Source organism: Coenobita brevimanus, chromosome 18, assembly GCF_032717465.1.
Source record: "Coenobita brevimanus isolate Jiangsu-jjx chromosome 18, ASM3271746v2, whole genome shotgun sequence".
NCBI classification, from domain to species: Eukaryota; Metazoa; Arthropoda; class Malacostraca; order Decapoda; family Coenobitidae; genus Coenobita; species Coenobita brevimanus.
This window is the reverse complement of record NC_136971.1, coordinates 7855512-7877209: the sequence shown is the minus strand read 5'-3', so window position 1 is coordinate 7877209 and position 21698 is coordinate 7855512. Positions and strand designations below refer to the sequence as shown.

The window sequence follows — 21698 nt, the reverse complement described above, 5'->3', positions numbered from 1 at the left end:
AATAATAATAATAATAATAATAATAATAATAATAATAATTTGGTCATTTGTTTCTCAAAAGTGCCAGTTCATTCACTGGGAATTCACCAGCACTCAACACACATATACATTATTTTTACAATTACAAGAACCTCTCATTTAAAAAAAAAAAAAAAAAAAAAAAAAAAAAAAAAAAAAAAGGTGAAACTGACAATAGTTAAACCCTATAATCATCTATCACAGTACCTCTCTCTAAGTTATAGCCATTGTGAAAGGAGAAAGGCTTTCAGCCGTTTCTTAAAGGATTCAACAGACGAAAGATGTCTCATGGACAATGGCAATCTATTATATACCCTAGGGACTCTATACACTGAAGAACGATCAGAGAATGACGACTGGTGAATGGCTCCAGGCTCGTCAAGACGCAAGGAATCATCTTCGTGATGTACCGTCACATCTGGATGTGTCAATGGGAATTTCAACAATTCAGCAAGATACTTCAGTTCACCAATCTTAAGAACCTTAATGTAATACGACACAGTTTAAATTCAATTCTAGCCTTTACTGGTAACCAATGCAGCTCAATTAGGCACGAAGTATTCGAGGTTCTCGGGGGGAGACCAAAGATAAGCCGTGCTGCCCTGTTCAACACAGACTGAACTTTTGTTAGTATATCCATCCATCCATCATCCAATCCTATGTTGACCCGTGAGGAGTGTAGGAGCCCGGGGCTAGGCAGTTGGTCCTGACATTTATCATTTGGAAAACCAATCCCCAAGACAAGACCACTGCATGGACCAATGTTATGAGAGAACATCTCTTCAGGAATTTTCTCACAGAGTACAGATTTCTGATATGCAAGCTCTTTGTAATTTAACTCTGACTTAAAAAAAACAAAAAAACAGAACTGACAGGATGAAGCTGTGACACAAAATGATCAAAGCCAGGGCATCATAAGTGTCATCACCCCTTCAGTTTCCTATGATGATCTCAGTTTTACCATCATTCAGCTTAAGTTTGCTCCTTGCCATCCATATCTTAATATGAGACATTAGAGATTCAAGCTGAGTCTTGGTATCGTTAAAACCTGACACCTAACATGGAACCGAGAGTCGTCAGCAAAAAATAATGGGACAAGTCATGAGCATCAAGCAAAGATGATAAACTACTCGTGTAGACTGTAAATAGAATTGGACCCAATACTGATCCTTGAGAGACTACAAACAAAAGTGGAGCAAAATCTGAGTAAGCATAATCAATAACTACTCTTTGAGATCTGTCTGACAGATACAACTTAGGAAGCAAAAGAACACTGTCAAGAATGCCATAAAAATACAGATCATCCAACAATAGTTTATGATCTACTGTGTCAAAAACTGCAGACAGATCAAACAGAACTGGGAGAGAGGACACCCCACTACAGATGTTTGCCACCAAGTCATTATGAATCTTTGTTAATGCAGTTTCAATTGAATGGTATTTTCTGTACGGTGACTGAACAACAGGAATAACTCGGATATGTTCCAGTAGTGGCATGGGTTGATCGAGTATGGCCAGCTCAATAATCCTGGATATTAAAAGACAGGTTAGAGATGGGATGATAATTTGTCATGCTCTTGACATCAAGGCCAGGTTTCTTGAGTAGGGGCCTAAACAAGGGATGTTTCTCAGACTGCACAAAATTCGTGCTCGTACACATCAGGCAGTTGTGACATGTTACACAGATTGAGTGGGTAAAAAGTTCTGTTGAGTTCCCTATTGTAACATCTGACTTTACATCCAGCAGATGAACTATTGAAAGCAAACAACCCCCTATGTGCTGTGATTGGAAGTCAACTGAGTACATTTCACTAGTAGAACCGCCGTCTAAATCACTTCTTATGCAAGATATCTTAGTTGTAAACAATGAAGCACAATCAGAAGCTAATTTGGCATCAGATACAGAAGCTGGTTCAACAATTACATTACATTCCATTGATCATCAAAAATGTTCACAACTGCATTTTTTTTTTTCCCCCACCACCATATGAATCAACTTTGTTTTGATAATACCTTGCCTTTTGGGCTTTTACAGCATAACTGATCTTCTCGCAGAGGTATAACACAAACAAGTTAATTCCGTCTGTTGCACAATCCATGCACACGTTCTGCCTTTCTACACTGTCTATGCAAAGAATTAATGGATGTACCATACCACCGAGAACTGTCATGTACAATGATGGCTTTTACTACCTCTGGACAATAATGGTCAAAAACTGACCTAAGCTCATTGTTATATATTTCAACCAAACCATCACAAGAAAGATTTGAAGAACCAATACAGTTTAAACGCTGATCAATTTCAAGACACAACGAATGGCGGTCATCGTTCCTGAATTTCTGAACTTGATGACCTTTAAAAGGATGGGGATTTCAGGATATCAAAACTAAAATTGATCAGAGCATACTTTTTAAAATCATGATAAATATATGACAAACTAAAGGTATGATAAGAAGTGTAGAGAAATCTCTTATACCAGTTCTACTCACCAATTTCTACATGAAGATCAAGGTCCTCAGTATTGTCAAATATTTTCTCCACAGCACGGTTAAAGCGTTGGTAGACACTGGTCTCCATTAGTTCTTCCACACTCAACTTCTCTGTTTGGGGAACCAGCTTCCGCTCAATGCGCTTGTTGGTGTAGGAGGGTTTCTTGGGTGCAGGAGGTGGCGGTGCTGTAGGGCCTGATCGTCGTTGGTTTGTCTACAAAACAGGAAAAATATTATTCAGATTATCATCATAATTTCTATGAATGATGAAAATTCCAACCTATCTAATCTACGACCTCCTCATCATAAACACAAAGTGGATTACAGAGCTGAGAAAGAGAAGCTGTAAGCCCTTTCACAAGTAACTATATGCTTGTGGCAACGCTATCATCCAAATACATGTACTGTCACAAACTGCAACCTTGTATGGTCAAATACTGAATTCACTAACTTCCTGCCTATACTTCATAGCTGGATTCATTAAGACACTTGAACGTGAAGCTGTGGACTGAGGAACAAACACAAGGAGGAGGATCTGATCTCAGGAAGAGGACAAATCCTAACTGATGATTATCTTGAAATGCATATGGTACTGTGTGTGCGCAGGAGCTTTGTTATTTGGTGGATATATTATGTGCTGGAGGTAAGATTGGAGCTAGCTTTGTGGTTACAGTAAGGAGTGACTGGAGGAAATTCAGGAAGCTGTTGCTTCTCCTGACAATGAGAGGGATCTCCATGCTAAGGGGTCCGTGTATGCAGCACGTGTCAGGAGTGTAATGCTGTACAGCAGAGATCTGACAGTAAAATAAGAGGATATTTGTAGCATAAAACAAACAGAATGGTAACAATTAGATGGCCGTGTAGTTTGTCCTCGAATGAGAGGCCTGGGGTGGAGGGGTTAAGACTGCAAATGAAGACTTCAGAGGAAGGATGGGACTGGAATGCATGAGTACTGTCCTGAGGAGACAGCCTGTGATGGTTTGGGTATATTGAATACTGGGTGCAGGGGGTGAGAGATGTGAACATCAACGGTATGGCTGCTAGAGGCAGATAAAAAAAAAAAAAAAAGACCTGGGACAAAGTCTTACAATGAAACCTCGGGGATAAGGGACTGAATAAGAAGGCTACCAAAGATCGAACAGTATGGAGAGCCACCATTAGGTGGCCAAGGCCAACACATGCAAGTATGTTGGAGCCATTATAAATGAAACAAAACTATACTTTGTGTGTGTGTGTGTGTGTGTGTGTGTGTGTGTGTGTGTGTGTGCATATATTTACAGAAATGACAATGATTAGATGGATGTATAGTGCAACTTTGAATGCGAGGCCTGGGAGGCCATGATTACGAATGAAGAGTTAAGAGGAAGAACGGGACTATCCATGCTGAATACATGCTAGGGAAGCCTCATCCGGGACTGGTGTATAGGTATTAGCAGGGGTATTTTTACAACATGTCAGCAGGTTTTCTAGTAGATCAGTAATGCCTGCTTTATGAAACTTAAATCCTTAAACTGCTTCCTGCACCAGCTGGGATTCGAACCTGGATCCATTAGGACTGCAGGCCACGTCTCCATCAATTCAGCTACTTCCACCCCCACACTGAGATGATGGAAGACAACAACTGGATATGGAGGGTAAGAAACATGAATGACGAGGGTACGGTTGTGAGGGGCAGACAAAAGAAGACTTGGGACAATGTCATAGTGTGTGACCTCAGCGGTACGGGAATGAATAGGGAGGCTGCCAAAGATCGAGTAGCGTGGAGTGCCACCATTAGGTGACCAGGGCTGACCAGTGAAAACAAGCACGTTGGAGCCTTTCTAAATGGTACAATATACACACCTTTCCTCCTTCATAATCTGAATCATCATCATCATCATCTTCAACTTCATCTTGGCAGCCACCCTTTCGTCTTCGCTTGCTCTCCTGCTCTGGGTCATATTCCTCATCATCAGAGGCCACACGGTTTCTCTTACGGTTGGCTTTATCTGAAAAGGTTCATGTATTATTCTCTTCAGTCCACTGTAGTCTCTCTCACACTATTTTTGCTTGGTATAGACCTTCTGCATCAAAAAGGTTAAAGATGCCAAAAGTGCAGAGCTTATGATGAACACCTAATAATACAGCAACCACTCGCACGTCAAAATGGTTCGGTCAACAGCCATCTGGGCGTGCAAGTTTTCTTGGAAGGAATATTAGCTAAACAGACTCAAACACTCGAAACACATCAAACCAAATACATTTGTGTACAAATACAGTACACATTAGCATAGGAATGCAATAAAAGGGGTCCATGCTGAATGAAAGGAATCAGTACATAAGAAAAGTTTTTGTTAGTTTAAGACTGCCAACATTCCCAACACACATGCATTCCCACAAACAGCAAAAACTTCCCAAGCTATTTGTTCATGGCACAATGGTAGTACTGGTGCTACATAGCACTCAATACTACTGTTTATTACCACCAGCAGGTGAAAAAGCCTTACACAGTCACACCTGCATAGCTAAGGCCTTCAGAAATAAAAAAGTATAGTTTCAGCTAACATCCTCACTGTGAATATATATCTACATCATTAAATCCCTACGCTTTACAAAAAAAAAAAAAAATTCTTCCCCTATTGCCATGGGATGGTTAAGAAACTGATCACAAACAGAAAGTGTTATGAAAGTCACCTTTTTTCTTCTTCTCCTCTCGCTCCCTCTCCCTGTTCTTGAAATATTTGCTAGGTTTCTTCTTGTCATCCTCCTCTGACTCAGACTCCGAGCTGACCTCTCTGTAGCGACTAGAGTCCCTGGCCCCACGTCTGCTTCGAGAGCTGCCACCACTGCTGAATGGGTAGTGGGAAGTTGGAAAAATAAAAAAATCTATTTTTTGGATCAATGGCTGGTTTAACATAAGAAAAAAGACTATAATAATGAAGAGCTCTGTGGTCGAAAGACATGATCATACAGCGGTGGCCAGTGAGAGACTGACAACTACAGGCACAACTACTGCACTATGCTATGGGAAAAGATGAGCAACATTGGGTAAGTACCAAATTTTTGCAACACACCAAAAGTTTACAACCTTTCAAATTGCGTTAGTATCCTCTGACTTTCCACTCACTGTCATCACGTCCCACATCTTGCTGCCTCCTGGGAAACTTTGATAAGGGATGGTCTTACAAAAACTACAGTACCTCCAAATTCCTGTCTTCATATACTTCTCTTACTCACAGTCGCTTCTCCTCCTCTTCACTCAGACCAATATACCGTACTATTCCACATACTTCTTCCAAAGCACATACTGTCTGCTATTTCCAACGTTACCCTCAATCTCACTTTCAAGGCTTCTTTGGGGCCCTATGCCCAATCTTTTATATCCTCTGTACATTCTGGTACATTGTACAATGTGTCATGTCCCCATGGTTGTTCAATATACTGTACAGTGGAAATTCGAATTTCGACAGGCATATGTGCCTAAAAATCACCGCAAAATTCAAATCATCAAAATTTAAACTGAACTTCTTATGGGAAAAATTAGTTTGGGTGCGGCGCCTCCAAACCTAACTATGTAAAATCATTATTTTTTTGCCCACACCCCCTGTAAACTTTATGAACTATAATTGTGGTTAAGTAACTGTAGTTCTGCATTGTAGTGCCATACTGTCAGCAAATTATACTTAGTGTATTTCTGCCCTTTCCTGTACTGCCATTTCTCCTTTGGCTGCGTCCATGTTTGACAGGGAATTATCTGACAGCGAATTGACATGACAGTGAATTGTCTCGGAACCATATCTTCATATCCTTCATGTATAAATAAATGATGCTGATTTTCATTCTCTTCTTGAGACATGTCACATATTAGGTTAGGGTCATACTTTTTCTTATAATATTCCTTCACTTCTAGCATTTTGGTTTGCATCAAAAATATTATCTTTGCTTGTTTTGGCTGGAGTCTGGCCCTGAGAGCACTGAAAAATGCAATTTTGCACTGAAAAGTGAGGTAAGTGGACCACTCCAAAACACATCGAAATTCGAATTGTCAAATTCTAAACTGTCGAAATTCGAAATTCCATTGTACATATGGCTAGGGTGATGAGAGAAGTAAAAACACGAGTAATGGAGAGAGGGATGGCATTGGTAATGAATGGAGTATCTCAAATTTGTTCTATGCTCATGATGCAGTGCTACTTGCAAATACCAGACAAGTGCCTGGCAGACTAGTGCAGAGTTTTGCCGATTCTCTCTCTCTCTCTCTTTTTTAAATGCTAGGAAGAAGGAACCAAAGGCCAGGAGCACGCAAACTCTTCCTTCCAAGAAAAAAGAGAGCGAGAGAGAGACAGACAGACAGAGAAAGAGAGAGAGCGCCAAATTCAAGATCCGATGCCTGGACACACAGCGTTTGAATGACTGGAGATCATAGGATGCAGGAAATACAAACAGTGATACAGTTGCAGAGTTGACCTGTTGCATAAATGAAGGACTAGGAGTAACAGTTAACTCTTGGAGTAGAGAGCTGGACAGAAAAGGGATGAGAGCTTGTTGCCAGACGGGTGCTACGTGCCCGTCGTAGAGGTGGAGAGATGCAAGAAGATAATTCAGAGGAGCAGTGACCACTGAAGCAGTGACAGAAAAGAGATAAATATGAAACAGTGCGACGAAGAGACAGAGGTTGAAGGGAGCCACTAAGATGAGGAGAGTTAATGAGACAAAAAGCCTTTGACTCCACCCTACTGAGAAGGGCTGTATGTGGGGAGCCTCCACACACGAGACTTGTACTCTACATGGGTGAATAAAACCCATGTACAAAGTCAACAACTGTGCAGGGGTAAAGAAGGTACAGAGTCAGCTTAGCACATCTAATCTCTTGGAAGCAGATTTTACAAGAGATGTAATGTGATCTTTCCAAGAAAAGTCCCGAGTGAATGAAACCCCGAGCATGTTCAAGGATGATACAGGATTAAACTGGATATTATTAAACATTAATGGGCTTACACCTATCAACCCCACAGAATCTTCACAGGAGTGCCCACTATCCATGCATCATCCAATCCTACGTTGTCCCATGAGGAGCGTACGAGTCCGGGGCTGGGCAAGTTGGTCCTGACATTTAAGATGAAAGTGACCAGCCTCACTCATCACTGAGTGGCATTGCATGAGCATTAAACCCCAACCACCCCTTGGATATAAACCTGCACTGGTTCAATCCGATTGGAGCACCTATAATACCCACTAAACCACCAGGCACCAAAATTTGATTATATGGTTACCACCTAATGCAGTATATGGTTTCATGGTGTACAGGAAACCATTAGGCTTGTCACTCAGTGTAGAGTCACCCACAGGCAGAAGGAAGAAAAATGAATGAAGGAAAGTAAGACAGAACAGGAAGTGTAAATTCTTTCCTCGTCCTTCTGCCTACAGATGACTTTACACTCCCTCTTCTGTCTTACTTTCCTTCATTCTTTCCTCTTCCTTCTGCCTGTGGGTGACTCTACACTGAGTGACAAGCCAAATGGTTTCCTGTACACCAGGAAACCATTTGCTCTGCTGGGTGGTAACCATATAACCAAATTTTGGCGTCTGGTGGTTTAGTGGGTAATTACGGATTGAGCCAATGACGGTTTATACCCATGGGGTGGTTGGGGTTTATTGCTCACGTAATGCCAATCAGGGATGAGTGAGGCTGGTCATTCTCATCTTAAATGTCAGGACCAACTTGCCTAGCCCTAGCCTCCTAAGCTCCTCATGGGGCAATGTAGGATTGGATGATGGATGGATAGTGGGCACTCCTGTGGAAGATCTGTCAGGTTGATAGGTGTAAGGACTGAGTCTTTGATGCATTAAAAACAACAGGATTATTTTTACCCCAGTCAGAGATACGAGCCAAGTCAGACATTAGGTGTGCTATAGCCTCATCCCTCGTTTGTTGAAGTAACTGCTGAGATGGACATTGCAAGAACCGAATGGAAAGGTGAAGAGTAGAGTATCTGGGTAGGAGTGGATAGAGTTAGTAATACAGCTTAGAAGGTCACTGATGAATAAAAGGAAGAGAGTTGGTGATACGACAGAGCCCTGAGGAACATCACTGTTGTTAGATCTAGAAGAACGATGGCTGTCTACAACAGTGGCTATACAACAACCAGAAAGAAAGCTATAGATGAAGGTAATATTACAAGGATAGAAACTGTAAGAGGGCAGTTTGGAAATTAAAAGATTTATGCCAGACTCGACTGAAAGCCTTTGAGATGTCAAGTGCAATGGCATAGCTTTCGCCAAAGTCCCGAAAGGAGGATGACCAGGAGTCTGATAGGTAGGTGAGAAGATCGCCAGTGATGCGTCCCTGACGGAACCCATACTGACGATAGGAAAGAAGGTTGTGATAGGAAAGATGCTTTAAAAATTTTTCTATTAAGAATTGACTCGAAAACTTTTGAGACACATCATGTTAAAGCAGTTGGACAGTAGTTAGAGGGTTGGGAATGGTCACCCTTCTTTGAGACAGGCTGAATGAGAGCAAACTTCCACCAAGAAGGGAAGGTATAAGTTGACAGACAAAGGCAAAAGAATTTACTTAGGTGGGGCGTAAACACAGAAGCACAGTTCTTGAGGGCAACAGGAGGGACTCCATCAGGCCCATATGCCTTGTTAGTATTGAGGCCAGTAATGGCAGAAAATACATCAGCTGAAGAAATTTTAATGTCAGCCATGAGGAAGTCAGAGGGGGGAAGTGATGGAGGAACAACACCCGAATCGTCTAAGGTGGAATTGGAGGAGAAAGTCTGAGCGAAGAGATCAGCTTTATCAGTAGAAGTAACAGCTACAGAACCATCAGAGTAGAATAGAGGAAGGAAGGATAGTGAGGTAAAGTTGTTAGAAAGGTGTTTGACAAGGTGCCAGAAGGAGCAGGAAGAATTCGAGTTGGAGAGTTGAGAGCATTTAGCACGGATGAAATTATTTTTAGCAGAGCAAAGAGCAGACTTAGCACAATTCCAGGCAGAAACATAAAGATGTGATTCAGGGGTGGGTCAGTTCTGGTACCTTTTATAGGCCCTCTCCTTGTTGTGGACAGCATTAGAACAAGTGTGATTAAACCAAGACTTTCTTGCATTAGTCAAAGGATATGAGAAGAGAATGCATGCTTCCATGCCCAAGAGAACAATCTCGATAATGTGTAAGGCACACTCAGATGGCTCCCAGCCATAGAAGCAACAATCATTTCGGGGAAAATCAAAGAAGCACTGCCTGAGGGCTTCCCAATCCGAACCTCCAAAGTGCCACAGTTGACATTTCTTTGGAGGGTCTGTGAGCGTCGTGCCTTGAGAACAAATGTAGAAAACAGTAAAGTGCTGGTAATCGAGAGAGGTGATTCCCAGTGTGATGTTACAGTTGGAGAGACTGGGATTGGTGTGAGAGATCAAATACCTGGGTTCAATGATAGAAAAGAGAGGAAAATGTGCAAAAGCAGTGGAAAGTAGAGTGACACAAGGAAGGAAAGTAGCTTGTGCTATGAAGGCCTTAACCCATCACGTCCAGGAGTTGTTTTCACCACCCAAACCACCAGAAGGTGTTTTTTCTTAAAAATCACCTTTATTTAAACCATAATATCTCATCTAAAACTATAATATAGCATATTATAATATAATGCTAAAATCATAATAATAATAATACAATAACAATAATACTACAAAACACTAGATCATGTATCCACGACCCCCGGATGGCCCCGGAAAGACATGTATACTGTACATGTCACCTGGATGGGAGGGGCTAATAAGGAATAGAGGCTTGAGTGTTGCACTGTGCAAGGCTATAGAAGGACTGTTAGAGCCAACTTTAACATATGGGTGTGAGACTATTGTGTGGCATGAAAATGAAGTCAAGAGTAAGGGTAGTGGAGATGGGACTGCTGAGGAATGTGTGTGAAGTACAGAGTGGACAGGATACAAAATAATGTGATTCATGAATGATGCATGGTTAGGAAGTCTGTGGACACCAGAATCGAAGAGAGTGTACTGAGATGGTATGGTCATGTGGAGAGAACTGATAACAAGAGTGGTGAAAAAGGTATATCTGAGTGAATCTGAAGGAGGGAGGAGGCAAGGTAGGCCAAGACAAGGTGGAGGGATATGATGGATGAGCATGTGAGGAGTATGGAAGTCAGTGAGGCTAGGGGACTGACGAGAGATCGAGCTGGCTGGATGAATGTTGTGAAGAGGATTGCATGATCAGGAATTTGGCACCCCTTTTTAACATGACAGCGTTCAGAGTGACTCTATCGGACACATTTATGTGAAGCTACAGATTGTAGTGGAAGTTTTTGCTGTATCAGATAGAGCCAGGATTCAGGGGGCTTGACTGATGTGTGACTGGAAGCGTGGCCCATTGGACTGGGCAAACTTGGACGGTCTGGAAGTTGCTACTCCTCATCCTGCCCTAGGGTGGGACAGGAGGTCTGGATGATGATGATGATGACATTCTTTTAATATATCCACATCATAATATCATTTTTTTTTCACTGAGCAATTCCACATCAACTTATGCCTATTACCTTTTCATCTAGTTTAAATTATTTTTCTTTTTCTAACATTTCCAACTAGGAATCTCTGTGCACATGGACAGAACTACTTATTTACCTACCATAACAGATTTGCCCTATTATTGAAAGCTTACAAGGCTTCCTAGCACTTCTTCTTTCACTATATATTATGAATACACCATATTATATTATTGTATTTCCTATACCTTAGCAATTCTGTATATTTCCCTTTCATATTCCATGTTATAAAGTGCATCAGTGCAGTACTGGGAGGGCAGGGGGAGGCAAGTGTGTAAAGGAAATGGAAAGTCGAGTGGCTCAGAGATGGCAGGTGGGTAATTCAAAGATGGCCTTGATACAAGTCATATCTGGGTGGAGACAACATGCAAGTGTTCCTACATCAGAGTACTGACATGAGACTTCTGTGCTGCATGAGACTGAAAAGACAAGAATACAGTGAGAAGAGCAGAAATGAAGAATTTGTGTGGTGTGTGTACAGTGGCTAGGACAAGAAATGCAGCAATGTGATATGCAAAAGATGTGGATTAAGAGTGTGCACATGCAGAAATACACTGGGAAGGAGGAAGCGCTTAAAAATTTCCTAACCCTTACCCGCAGCAATTCATTCCCTAATCCCAGCGAGTAATAAAATGGGCAAGAACAAAATGCCTCCTAGCCCTTCAATCCCTCCTTACTTCCAGTGGCACGCATTACATACAGTTCTCACCTGTTCTTGGCCGAATCAGCATTGCTAATATGTTTAGCATTGGTTCCTCCCACTTTAGGCACACGGGACATTGACCTAAGCTCCTGTGAGGGTAAATTAGAGGCAAGGTAAGCACAATATATTTAAACAATTTTGTATATTAAAACACCAATAACAACTTTTCTTTTTATACTGAAGAGTCCGAGTTCTGTTGAGCAATCACACTATTTCAATTTAATTATGAATTCAAGCAACGTGGTACACTGAACTTTAAAAATTTCAATAGCTACACTACAAATCTATAAAGATAAGAGTAAAAGCACTGAAATAACAGCAAAAATGTGTAGCACCAATACCATTAACTACAAAAACTGACTAACTGTAACTAATCTGACAGGTAATCAAACATGTCTGATATACTGCTTTTACTTAAAACTGCTCAACAGCAGTGAATACCTTGTTCATTAACACCTGTGCCTTCAGTAGTATATTCCAAAATGTAGAAAAAACTTTAAGAACTCTTGTATTGTAAACAACCGTCAGACATGCACCAAGACTGTGTTTAATAATAACTAGCCATATTCTAGAAGTTTCCATTTAGGGCAGCTACAAGCAAAAACCTACCTCCGAGGAGAGCTTATTGAGCACTACTACTGGCTCCTTCATGTTCTTCCCCGTAGTACCAACATGCTCCTTTTGTTCTGGGGGGAAAAAATAAATAAATAAATAAATATGATGATGATGATGATGACACTATAAATACAGTTCTCCTCTTATATTCCACTACTTTAAGGGGTGGGTGCAATCTAAACTCAGAAAAGGGAACACAATAACATGTAACTATCAATTATTAACCCAGTGGAACAGACCATACATTCATCACATACCACTAATCATCATCATCATCATACAGACCACCTTTCCCACCCAAGGGCAGGGTGAGGAGTAGCAATGTCCAGACAGCACAAACTTGCCCAATCCAAATAGGCCAAGCTCCCATTCACTCATCATTAAAGCCCCCGGAATCCTAGCTCTACCGGATACGCCAAAAACATTCACTACATTCTGCAGCTTCGCACAAACGTATCCAATTGGGTCAATCCAAACGTTGCCATGCTCACAAGGGGTGCCAAAATCCCTGATCATGCAATTCTCCTCACAACATTCATCCAGCCAGCTCGATCTCTTGTCACCGACTTCCAAACCTCTCTTCCTCAAACACTCATTGACAATATCTCTCCACCTTCTTGGCCTACCTCGCCTCCTCCCTCCTTCAAATTCGCTCGATATACCTTTTTCACCACTCTATTATTATCCATTCTTTCCACATGACCATACCATCCCAGGACATTCTCTTCGATTCTAGTGTCCACCGACTTCCTCACTCCACACCTTTCATGAATCATATTACTGTATTTTGTATCCTATCCACCCTCTGTACTCCACATACATTCCTCAGCAGTCCCATCTCCACTGCTCTTACTCTTGACTTTTCATTTTCATGTCACATCATAGTCTCACACCCATATGTTAAAGCTGGCACTAACACTCCCTCATGTAAGCCTCGTGCAGCTGCAAAACTCAAGCCTCTGTTTCTTATCAAGGCCTTCATTACACCAGCTACTTTTCTTCCTTGTATCACTCTACTTTCAACTTCCTTTGCACATTTTCCTCTCCTTTCTATCACTGTGCCCAAGTACTTGAACGCTCTCACCAATTCCAGGCTCTCTCCATTCACTGTGACATCACACTGGGGGTCACCTTCTCTCTCAATAACCATCACTTTACTCTTCTCTACATTTACTCTCAAGGCACGACACTCACAGACATCAACAAAACTCTGCACTAGCCTACCAAGTTCTTGTCTGGTACTTGCAAGCAGTACTGCATCATCAACATACAAATTTGAGATATTCCATCTATCACCATTGATTACCAACGCCATCCCGCTCTCCATTACTCATGTTTTTACTTCTCTCATCACCCCATCCATACATACTGTATACTGAACAACCATTAGGACATCACACAACCTTGTTGCACGCCCACACCGATCGTGAACCATTTACTTAGATGCCCATTAATTCTTACAAATGCTTCGCTACCATCATAAAAACTCTTGACAGCACGTAGCAGCTTACCATCTACACCATACATGCACAAAACTTTCCATAATTCTTCTCTGTCTACTTTGTTGTATGCTTTTTCCAGATCCATGAATGCCATAAACACCTTCTGGTCCTTCTCACATGCCTTCTCTGCTATCTGTCTCACTGCATACACTTGATCCACACATTCCCTGTCACTCCTAAAGCCACCCTGATCATCACTCACTAGGACTTCTAATATCTCTCTTACTTTATAATAATTCTTCCATATACCTTCCCTATCACAATAAACTTATGCCAAGATAATTCTTGCACTCACTTCACTCACCTTTTTGTACAGGGGTACAATCACAGCCTTTTTTCACTCTGCAGGCACAGTTTCACTCATCCATGCCTTCTTGCATATCTCCAACAAGCACTTCATTCCACTCTCTTCACTACACTTAAGTATCTCTGCATACACCTCATCAACCCCAGCTGCTTTCCCATTTTTCAGCCATTTCACAGTGCTCTTCACCTGTGCAAGTTGTCACGTCTCCTGTCACTGCATTCCTTCTCTGCACACCCCCAAAAACAATCATGTTTACAGCCACTCTGCTATATTCCCATTCATCAGGTTTTCAAAATATTCTTTCCAACTGGTCCTTACTTCACCTCCATGGGTTAGTAACCTACCACCTGCATCTTTCACACCATCACATTTCTTTCCACTTTCACTTCTACATTTCTGCACCTCTTTCCAGGATAACTTCATATTTTCAGAGTAGTTTGCATTCATTTTTCTTCCCAGATCATCATTTACCTCCTCCTTTTTCCTCTTAACTAGTCTCTTTACATGCTTCTTGCTCCTGATATACTCAGTTCTTACTTCAACTGAACCCCTATCCTGTAACCAATTTAGCCACTTCATCCTCTATTCCTCCACCACTCTCTTAACCTCCTCATCTGATCATTCCGTACCCTCCTTTATTGTTGACACTCTTGCCACACACCACACACCACTTTAGCATTCCTAAGCAATCCCTATATGCATTCCACAGGCTGTCCTGATCCAACTCATTCCAGTTCACTGATTCTAACTCATCCTCTACTTTGGTCCTGTAATCATCTGCCATTTCTTTGATCCTCAGCTTCTCAACTTTCAGCCTTTCTCCCTGACTGCGTCTCACTCTCTTGATCCACCTCACTCCTCTCAGCTTGATCTTGCATACCACGATCATATGATCAGACAGACCTCCACATCAACCTCTCACAGCCCCCGTATCAGCAACCATTCCCATCATCGACCTCTCTACAAGCACGAAATCAATCAGGCTTCTTTCAACACGATCCCCGTTTCCTCTATACCATGTATATTTATGTGCTTCTTTGTGTTTGAAATACGATTACAAATGCACAATCTCCTCTCCTGACACATATCCTTTAGTTGATTCCCATTATCATTTTCTCCCGGTGCTCCATAACAACCCATTATGTCATCCTCAGGACCAGTGCCTACTCTTCCTTTCATATCCCCCATCACGATCACTTTATGGCTCCAGGGCATTTCTCCCACTACTTCATCCAGCTCATCCCAAAACTTGTCTTTCTCTCACTCCTGTCCTCACATGATGCATACGCTACAATTACTGCCACTTTCACCTCAAACTTGAACTTGACATACATACACCTCAAGTTGACACATTTGTAGTCTCTCATTCCACTATGCCACACCTCATTCATCAACAAAACAACTCCTTCCTTACATCTTCCTCTCCCATTCATTCCTGATCTTACACATTTCACACCCTCCCACTCCTTCACTTCGTTTCATCTTCGTTTCACACAATGCCATCACAACATATCTCGCACTCTTGAACACATTCACCACTTCCACCCTCTTGCTCTCCTCATTCACACCTCTCACATTCCATATGGCCACACGAGTCTGCCCATTTGCTTGGGGCCCTGGGCAGGTATTGGGCCCTCCAAGGCTCTCTGAAACGACTGCCAGATTTTCGTTCACTTCCCGAAAGTTTTCACAGTGTTCTAAAAGTTGCATTGCATCAAATGATCCAAACCATTACAGCAAACCTGAGCAAATAGGTAAAGATACCAAGACAAAAACGTATTTTTCTCTTATTATCATGTCTTTTTTGTATGTGCCTGTATTACTTCATAATCGTAACAGGTGGCTGTGTGTGTTTTGCAAGAGAGGACAAAGATGATATGTTCTGTCTGGGTCGAGATAATGGGTGTAGTTGTGCTTGTTTAGGCATGGCCAGGAGCCAAAAAATCGAAAATCCACTCATCACAGCAGCAGGCTCTGAACTGCTTGGTGGGGTGTATGGGAGTGTAGTGTTGGTCAGTGTGAAGACATTCAAAACGTTCATTTACTTCTCAAAAATATTTGCAGTTTTTTACAGGCCGCGCTCAAACGACGCTGGGGGCCATTTATCGGCTAAACGTCATTCGACACAGGCGGCCATTTATCGGCTAAAAGTTATTCGACGCCGGCGGCCACAGAGGGGTTAATCATCGTCAGTTCTCATAGGTTTGTGATGTGAAGCCATGATTCCATGGGCTAGAATGATGTGTGAATGATTATGTGACCCATTTGACTGGGTAGCGTTAATAATTCTCCCTCTTTCATAACTCTTCTTACTTCTGGATCCTACCTCACCTAATCCTTATACTGGAAAACTTATTATGGCAATAGTGATGATGATATTCACTTAGTTGCTGTAACAGCAGAATAATGTTGCAATTCAAGAAGGAACACGTAAAAAATTTAGTGTCACAATACGTTAGATATGCTGTACTGTCTCTTTACTTGCAGGTTGTTTGTATGTTGACTCTCCTACTCCATGCAAGCTAAAACACCAAATCTACTTTCATTATGATCAAAGCATACCAGCTCAACACCGGTTATTTGTAATCTTGGATGTATAAATGAACAGCAAGTTCACTTGGTCACTGGTGATGCTCTGCAGCTGGAATGACTCATCAACTCCAAGAACGGAAGGTTTCATTAAAACGTGCATAATTCCACCTTGTACTATATGGTTATTGCTAATCACAGCAGAGAAAAGGCATACATCTGTGAAACTAGAACATCAAGGTTCATGAGGCAGGCTGAAACCTCGGAATGCGTGAAGGTTCTCCTATCAGCAGCTTCCAGTGTTAGCTGGGAGACTGTGCCTTCACCCAGCGCCCCCCAGGCCTTGCACACAGAGACGCACTGCACATCCACCTAATCATTGTCATTTCTGTACGTTTGAGCCTGCGAACATCCTCTTCTTTTACTGCTCAGGTCTCACTACCATACATTACACTCCTAAAACATGCTGCATACAAAGATCCCTTAGCATGGAGGGAGAGCCCTCTCAATTTCAGGAGAGGCAACAGCTCCCTAAACTTCTTCCATCACTCCACACTCTAGCCACAGAGCTAGCTCCTGCACCACCTCCAGCACATAACATGTCTCCCAAACAATAAAACTCTTCAACAAACTTAAGAGACTCTTTAGCAAGTTCAATCCTTTCATGCCTGACAATCTCCACCTGCTCTTCCTGACACACCACACACATGAAATCAACATTATCTCACAGTCTACCACTACATCTCTTAAGCACCCACTTATCACAGGCACTGCACAAGATGTAATTACAGTACTTCCTACATCCTTGTGGCAAATCTCACATGGCCACTCTCCCTCTTCCCTGACAGTACTGCCACCACCCCTAGATACCATCACTTTTGTTTTATCTGCATTTACTCTTAAGCCCTTGTGTCCCACACTCTCCACTTCCTAAATCTTTCCTCTGCCTTCCTTTCAGTCGCTGCAATCAACAACAGATCATCAGCATACAACATCTTCCACGGAAGTCCATTTCTGACGTCATGTGAGAGGGCTTCAAATACCATGATAAACAACAAAGAGGCTCAAAATTGCCCCCTGGTGCACACCAATATTCACAGAAAGCTCATCACTCAAGCCTCCATTCACCTTACATACATGGCCATAACCACCTTAAGCAGCCACTCCTCAATTCCAAGTTTTCTCTTTGCTCACTTCACCACCTCTCTACGGACTGTCAAAGGCCTTTAAAAAAAAAAAAAAAAAAAAAAAAAAAAAAAAACTTCCCTTTTCTATCCAATATATTTTTTAAAAAGTACAGACCTCTTTTCTATCCAACAAATTTTTCATGAAGCTGTCGAACAATGAATATGGCAACAGTGGTCCCTTTGCCTGGCATAAACCCAAACTGCATCTCATCAGCATTCATTTCTCTAATCATACCTTCTAGAACTCTCCCCATTACCTTCATTATCTGGTCTAAAAGTCTGGGTGGTAACCATTTAACCAAATTATGGCGCCTGGTGGTTTACTGGGTAATTAAGGTGCTCCAATCGGATTGAGCCAGTGAAGGTTTATATCCAAGGGATGGTTGGGGTTTTCTGCTCAAGTAATGCCACTCAGGGATGAGTAAGACTAGTCCACTCTCATCTTGAATGTCAGGACCAATCTGCTTAGCCCCGGGCTCCTACGCTCCATGTGGAGCAAAGTAGGACTGGATGATGAGGATGAGGATGATTTGATATTGTGTATTATGGGACATTATTATTATTATTATAATTTTTTTTTTAAGCAAAATAGCTGCAAACATGAACTACATTTTATTTAACCGAGAGCAAAATATACACTTCCGTTACTATAAATTACACCCTCACTGTGTTGGATTAACTGAAGGGAAGTTTGATATGATAAAGCTGATAGTCCATTATATCGATGGTCCCCTGAAGTTGGGATTTCAAGAACATGTTTGAAAATAATTGAGTACAATAGCATATTCTAGCACCAAAAATAAAAATTATACTCATTTCACGCTAACCTGGCCCATAATTTGCAAGTAAGATGGAGGAATAGAAGAAGGGAACGACAAGAGGAAGGAGTAGTTGCAAGGAGAGTGGAAAGGTTACAAGAGGATGAGAAAAAGGTAGAGTATAAGAGAGAAGTGGAGGAACGATTGGGCAAATATGAATTGGAGCAGATGGGAGACGTGGAAGGTGTGTGTAAGATATTTACAGAAGAAATATGTGCAGCATGTGATGTGGTGTGTGGAAGGAAGAGAAGACGGAGGGGGGTGCAAGGAACAGCATGGTGGACTGAAGAGGTGAAACAGGCTGTGGCACAAAAGAAGAAAGCATACAATGAATGGATGAGAAATAGGGGCGTGGAAGAAGTTGAGAGGCGGAAGAGAGAGTTATATGTGGAAAGAAAGAGAGAGGTGAAAAGATTAGTAAGAGAGAGTAAGAAGAGAGTGGATGAGGAATTTGGAAGGAATTTGAGTGTAAAGTGGAGGGACTGTAAGAAAATGTTCTGGAGAGAAGTGAAAAGAGTAAGACAGGGTGGAAGTGAAGTAAGCAGGGGAGTGAAAGATAAAAATGGTAGCTTACTAGTGGAGAAGGGAGAAAAAGTGAACAGATGGAGAGAACACTTTAAGGAATTGTTGAATGTAGAGGATGGAAGTAATGCGAGTATAAGTGGCTGGGGAATGGCTGGGAGAAGGAGGGAGGTGAGAAGACAGGAAGAAATCTGTAGGATAGAAGTTGTGGAAGCAATGAAGAAAGTTAAATCGGGGAAAGCCCCAGGAATTGATGGAGTGTGTGGTGAAATGCTGAAGCATGGGGGAGAGATAGTAGTAGAATGGATGTGGAAGATGTGCAGATTGGCCTGGGAGGAAGGTAGAGTCCCAGGGGATTGGAAGTCAGGTATAATTATTCCCTTGTACAAAGGAAAAGGGGAAAAAGAAGTGTGTGGTAATCATAGGGGCATTTGTCTTCTTAGTATAATAGGAAAAGTGTATGGTAGGATACTTATAGACAGAGTTAGAGAAAGAACAGAGAAATAAGTTGGAGAAGAACAGGGAGGCTTTAGGAAGGGAAGAGGTTGTGTAGATCAGATATTCATTCTTAGATCTTTAGTGGAAAAGTTTCTAGAGAAGGGAAAGAAGTTGTAAGCGGCTTTCATGGATTTGGAGAAAGCATATGACAGGGTGGATAGACAAGGATTGTGGAAAGTGTTAAGAATATATGGAGTAGATGGGAAGTTGTTGAATGCTGTGAAGAGTATGTACGATGGTGCGAAGGCTGCAGTGCGTGTGGATGGTGAACTAAGTGAATTTTTCTCTTTGAAAGTTGGTTTGAAACAGGGATGTGTCATGTCTCTATGGTTGTTCAATCTGTACATGGATGGGGTAATAAAAGAGGTACAAGGTAGGGTTGTGGATGTTGGAGTGGCCCTGGTGAGAGAGGATAGTGTTTGGAAACTCCCTGTACTGTTGTTTGCAGATGATACTGTGTTGTTGAGTGACGACGAAGGGGAGCTGCAAGGCTTGGTGGATGAGTTTGGGAGAGTGTGTAAGAAACGGAATCTAAAGGTGAATGTAGAGAAAAGTAAAGTGATGGTCTTTGAGAGAGGTGAAGTTAGTGAATGTACAGCGAGGTTTGAAGGTGAGGAATTGGAAAATGTGAGTACGTTTAAGTACTTGGGTAGTGTGATGAGTAAGGATGGAGGTTTGGAGGGTGAAGTGATTGAAAGGGTACAGCAGGGAAGAAAGGTTGCTGGTTCTTTGAAAGCAGTGATAAGAAACAGGGAAGTGAGCATGGAAGTGAAAAAGTTACTACATGACAGTATTGTGATACCAACTCTAACATACGGAAGTGAAGCTTGGACATTGTTGGAAGGACACAAGTCAAGAGTGAGAGCAGTGGAAATGAGTTATTTAAGAGGAGCCTGTGGAGTCACGTGGAGAGACAGGCTGACGAATCAGGATATAAAGGAGCGTTGTGGTGTTGATGTGGATGTGATAGGAAGCGTTATGAGGAACACACTGAGGTGGTTTGGCCATGTGGAGAGGATGGAGGGTGAAAGACTGACGAAGAGAGTGTATGTGAGTGAGGTGGAGGGGGGAAGAGGGAGGGGGAGGCCGAGGATGAGATGGAGGGATGGGGTGGAGAGGTATATGAGAGAGGGGGGTGTGAGTTGGGAGCAGGGCAGTGAAATGGCAGGGGACAGGGCGACTTGGAGGCGATTTGTTTGTGGCCACCCCAAATGGGATTGAGGCGTCTGGCAATAGATACATAGATAGATAGCTTATTTCACATCCCCTGAAGCTGGGATGTCAAGAGCATGTTTGAAAATAAATGAGTACAATAGGATATTCCAGCACCAAAAATGAAAATTATACTCATTTCCCACTAACCTGGCCCATAATTTTGCTTTTGCAGCTTATTTCACATCCTTGTCATAGCACTTCTGCACGACTACAGTCGTTCTATTTTATGAAGGCAGTTTGGGTGGGGTGATCTGGGACCTCACACTGTTAGGTCTGTTGCCACATCGCCGCCGACATGTGTAATTATTTGTGCTCACCTCTCTCTATCTCTCTCACTCTCCTATTTTAAGCTAGTAACTACTTATAAATGAATTTTAAACACTCTGTATAGATGTAATTCAGTAAAACATCTATAGTATAGTATAAATCTCAAGACTTGTCAGAGTTGCTTTAGCGACGTTGTCAGGTGGTGACACAAGGGATAGCCCTGCGTGAGCGGGTCATACTCGGTCAGTCTCCCGCCATGGAAGCTATAAAAAAAAAACGCATCTATAGACTTTTACCTCAGGGGTGGTGTGTTAAAAAAGTTGAAAATAAGAGAAAAAATAAAGAAAATACAATTAGTAGTAGTTAATATATATATGAGAGAGAGAGAGAGAGCACGTGTGTGGCGACGATGTGGCCACAGAGCTAAAAGAGTGAGGTCCCACAGCGTCCCACCCAAACTGCCGTCATAAAATAGAACGACTGTAGTA

The 21698-nt window shown here is 42.0% G+C and overlaps 1 protein-coding gene across 2 annotated transcripts in view; it reads right to left on the bottom strand.

The window, feature by feature from the left end:
• The window catches only part of Nipped-B (Nipped-B cohesin loading factor), a 224105-nt gene that overhangs the window by 128012 nt on the left and 74395 nt on the right, over positions 1-21698 (bottom strand). The window contains exons 6-10 of one of the 2 annotated variants that reach the window (XM_080266118.1): positions 12360-12436; positions 11757-11839; positions 5182-5336; positions 4351-4496; positions 2509-2722 (exon numbers count right to left, since the gene is read on the bottom strand). In XM_080266118.1, the coding sequence (XP_080122244.1) occupies positions 2509-2722; positions 4351-4496; positions 5182-5336; positions 11757-11839; positions 12360-12436 (675 nt within the window). The remainder of the gene's footprint in view (positions 1-2508; positions 2723-4350; positions 4497-5181; positions 5337-11756; positions 11840-12359; positions 12437-21698) is intronic. The other variant, XM_080266119.1, reaches the window with a different exon arrangement.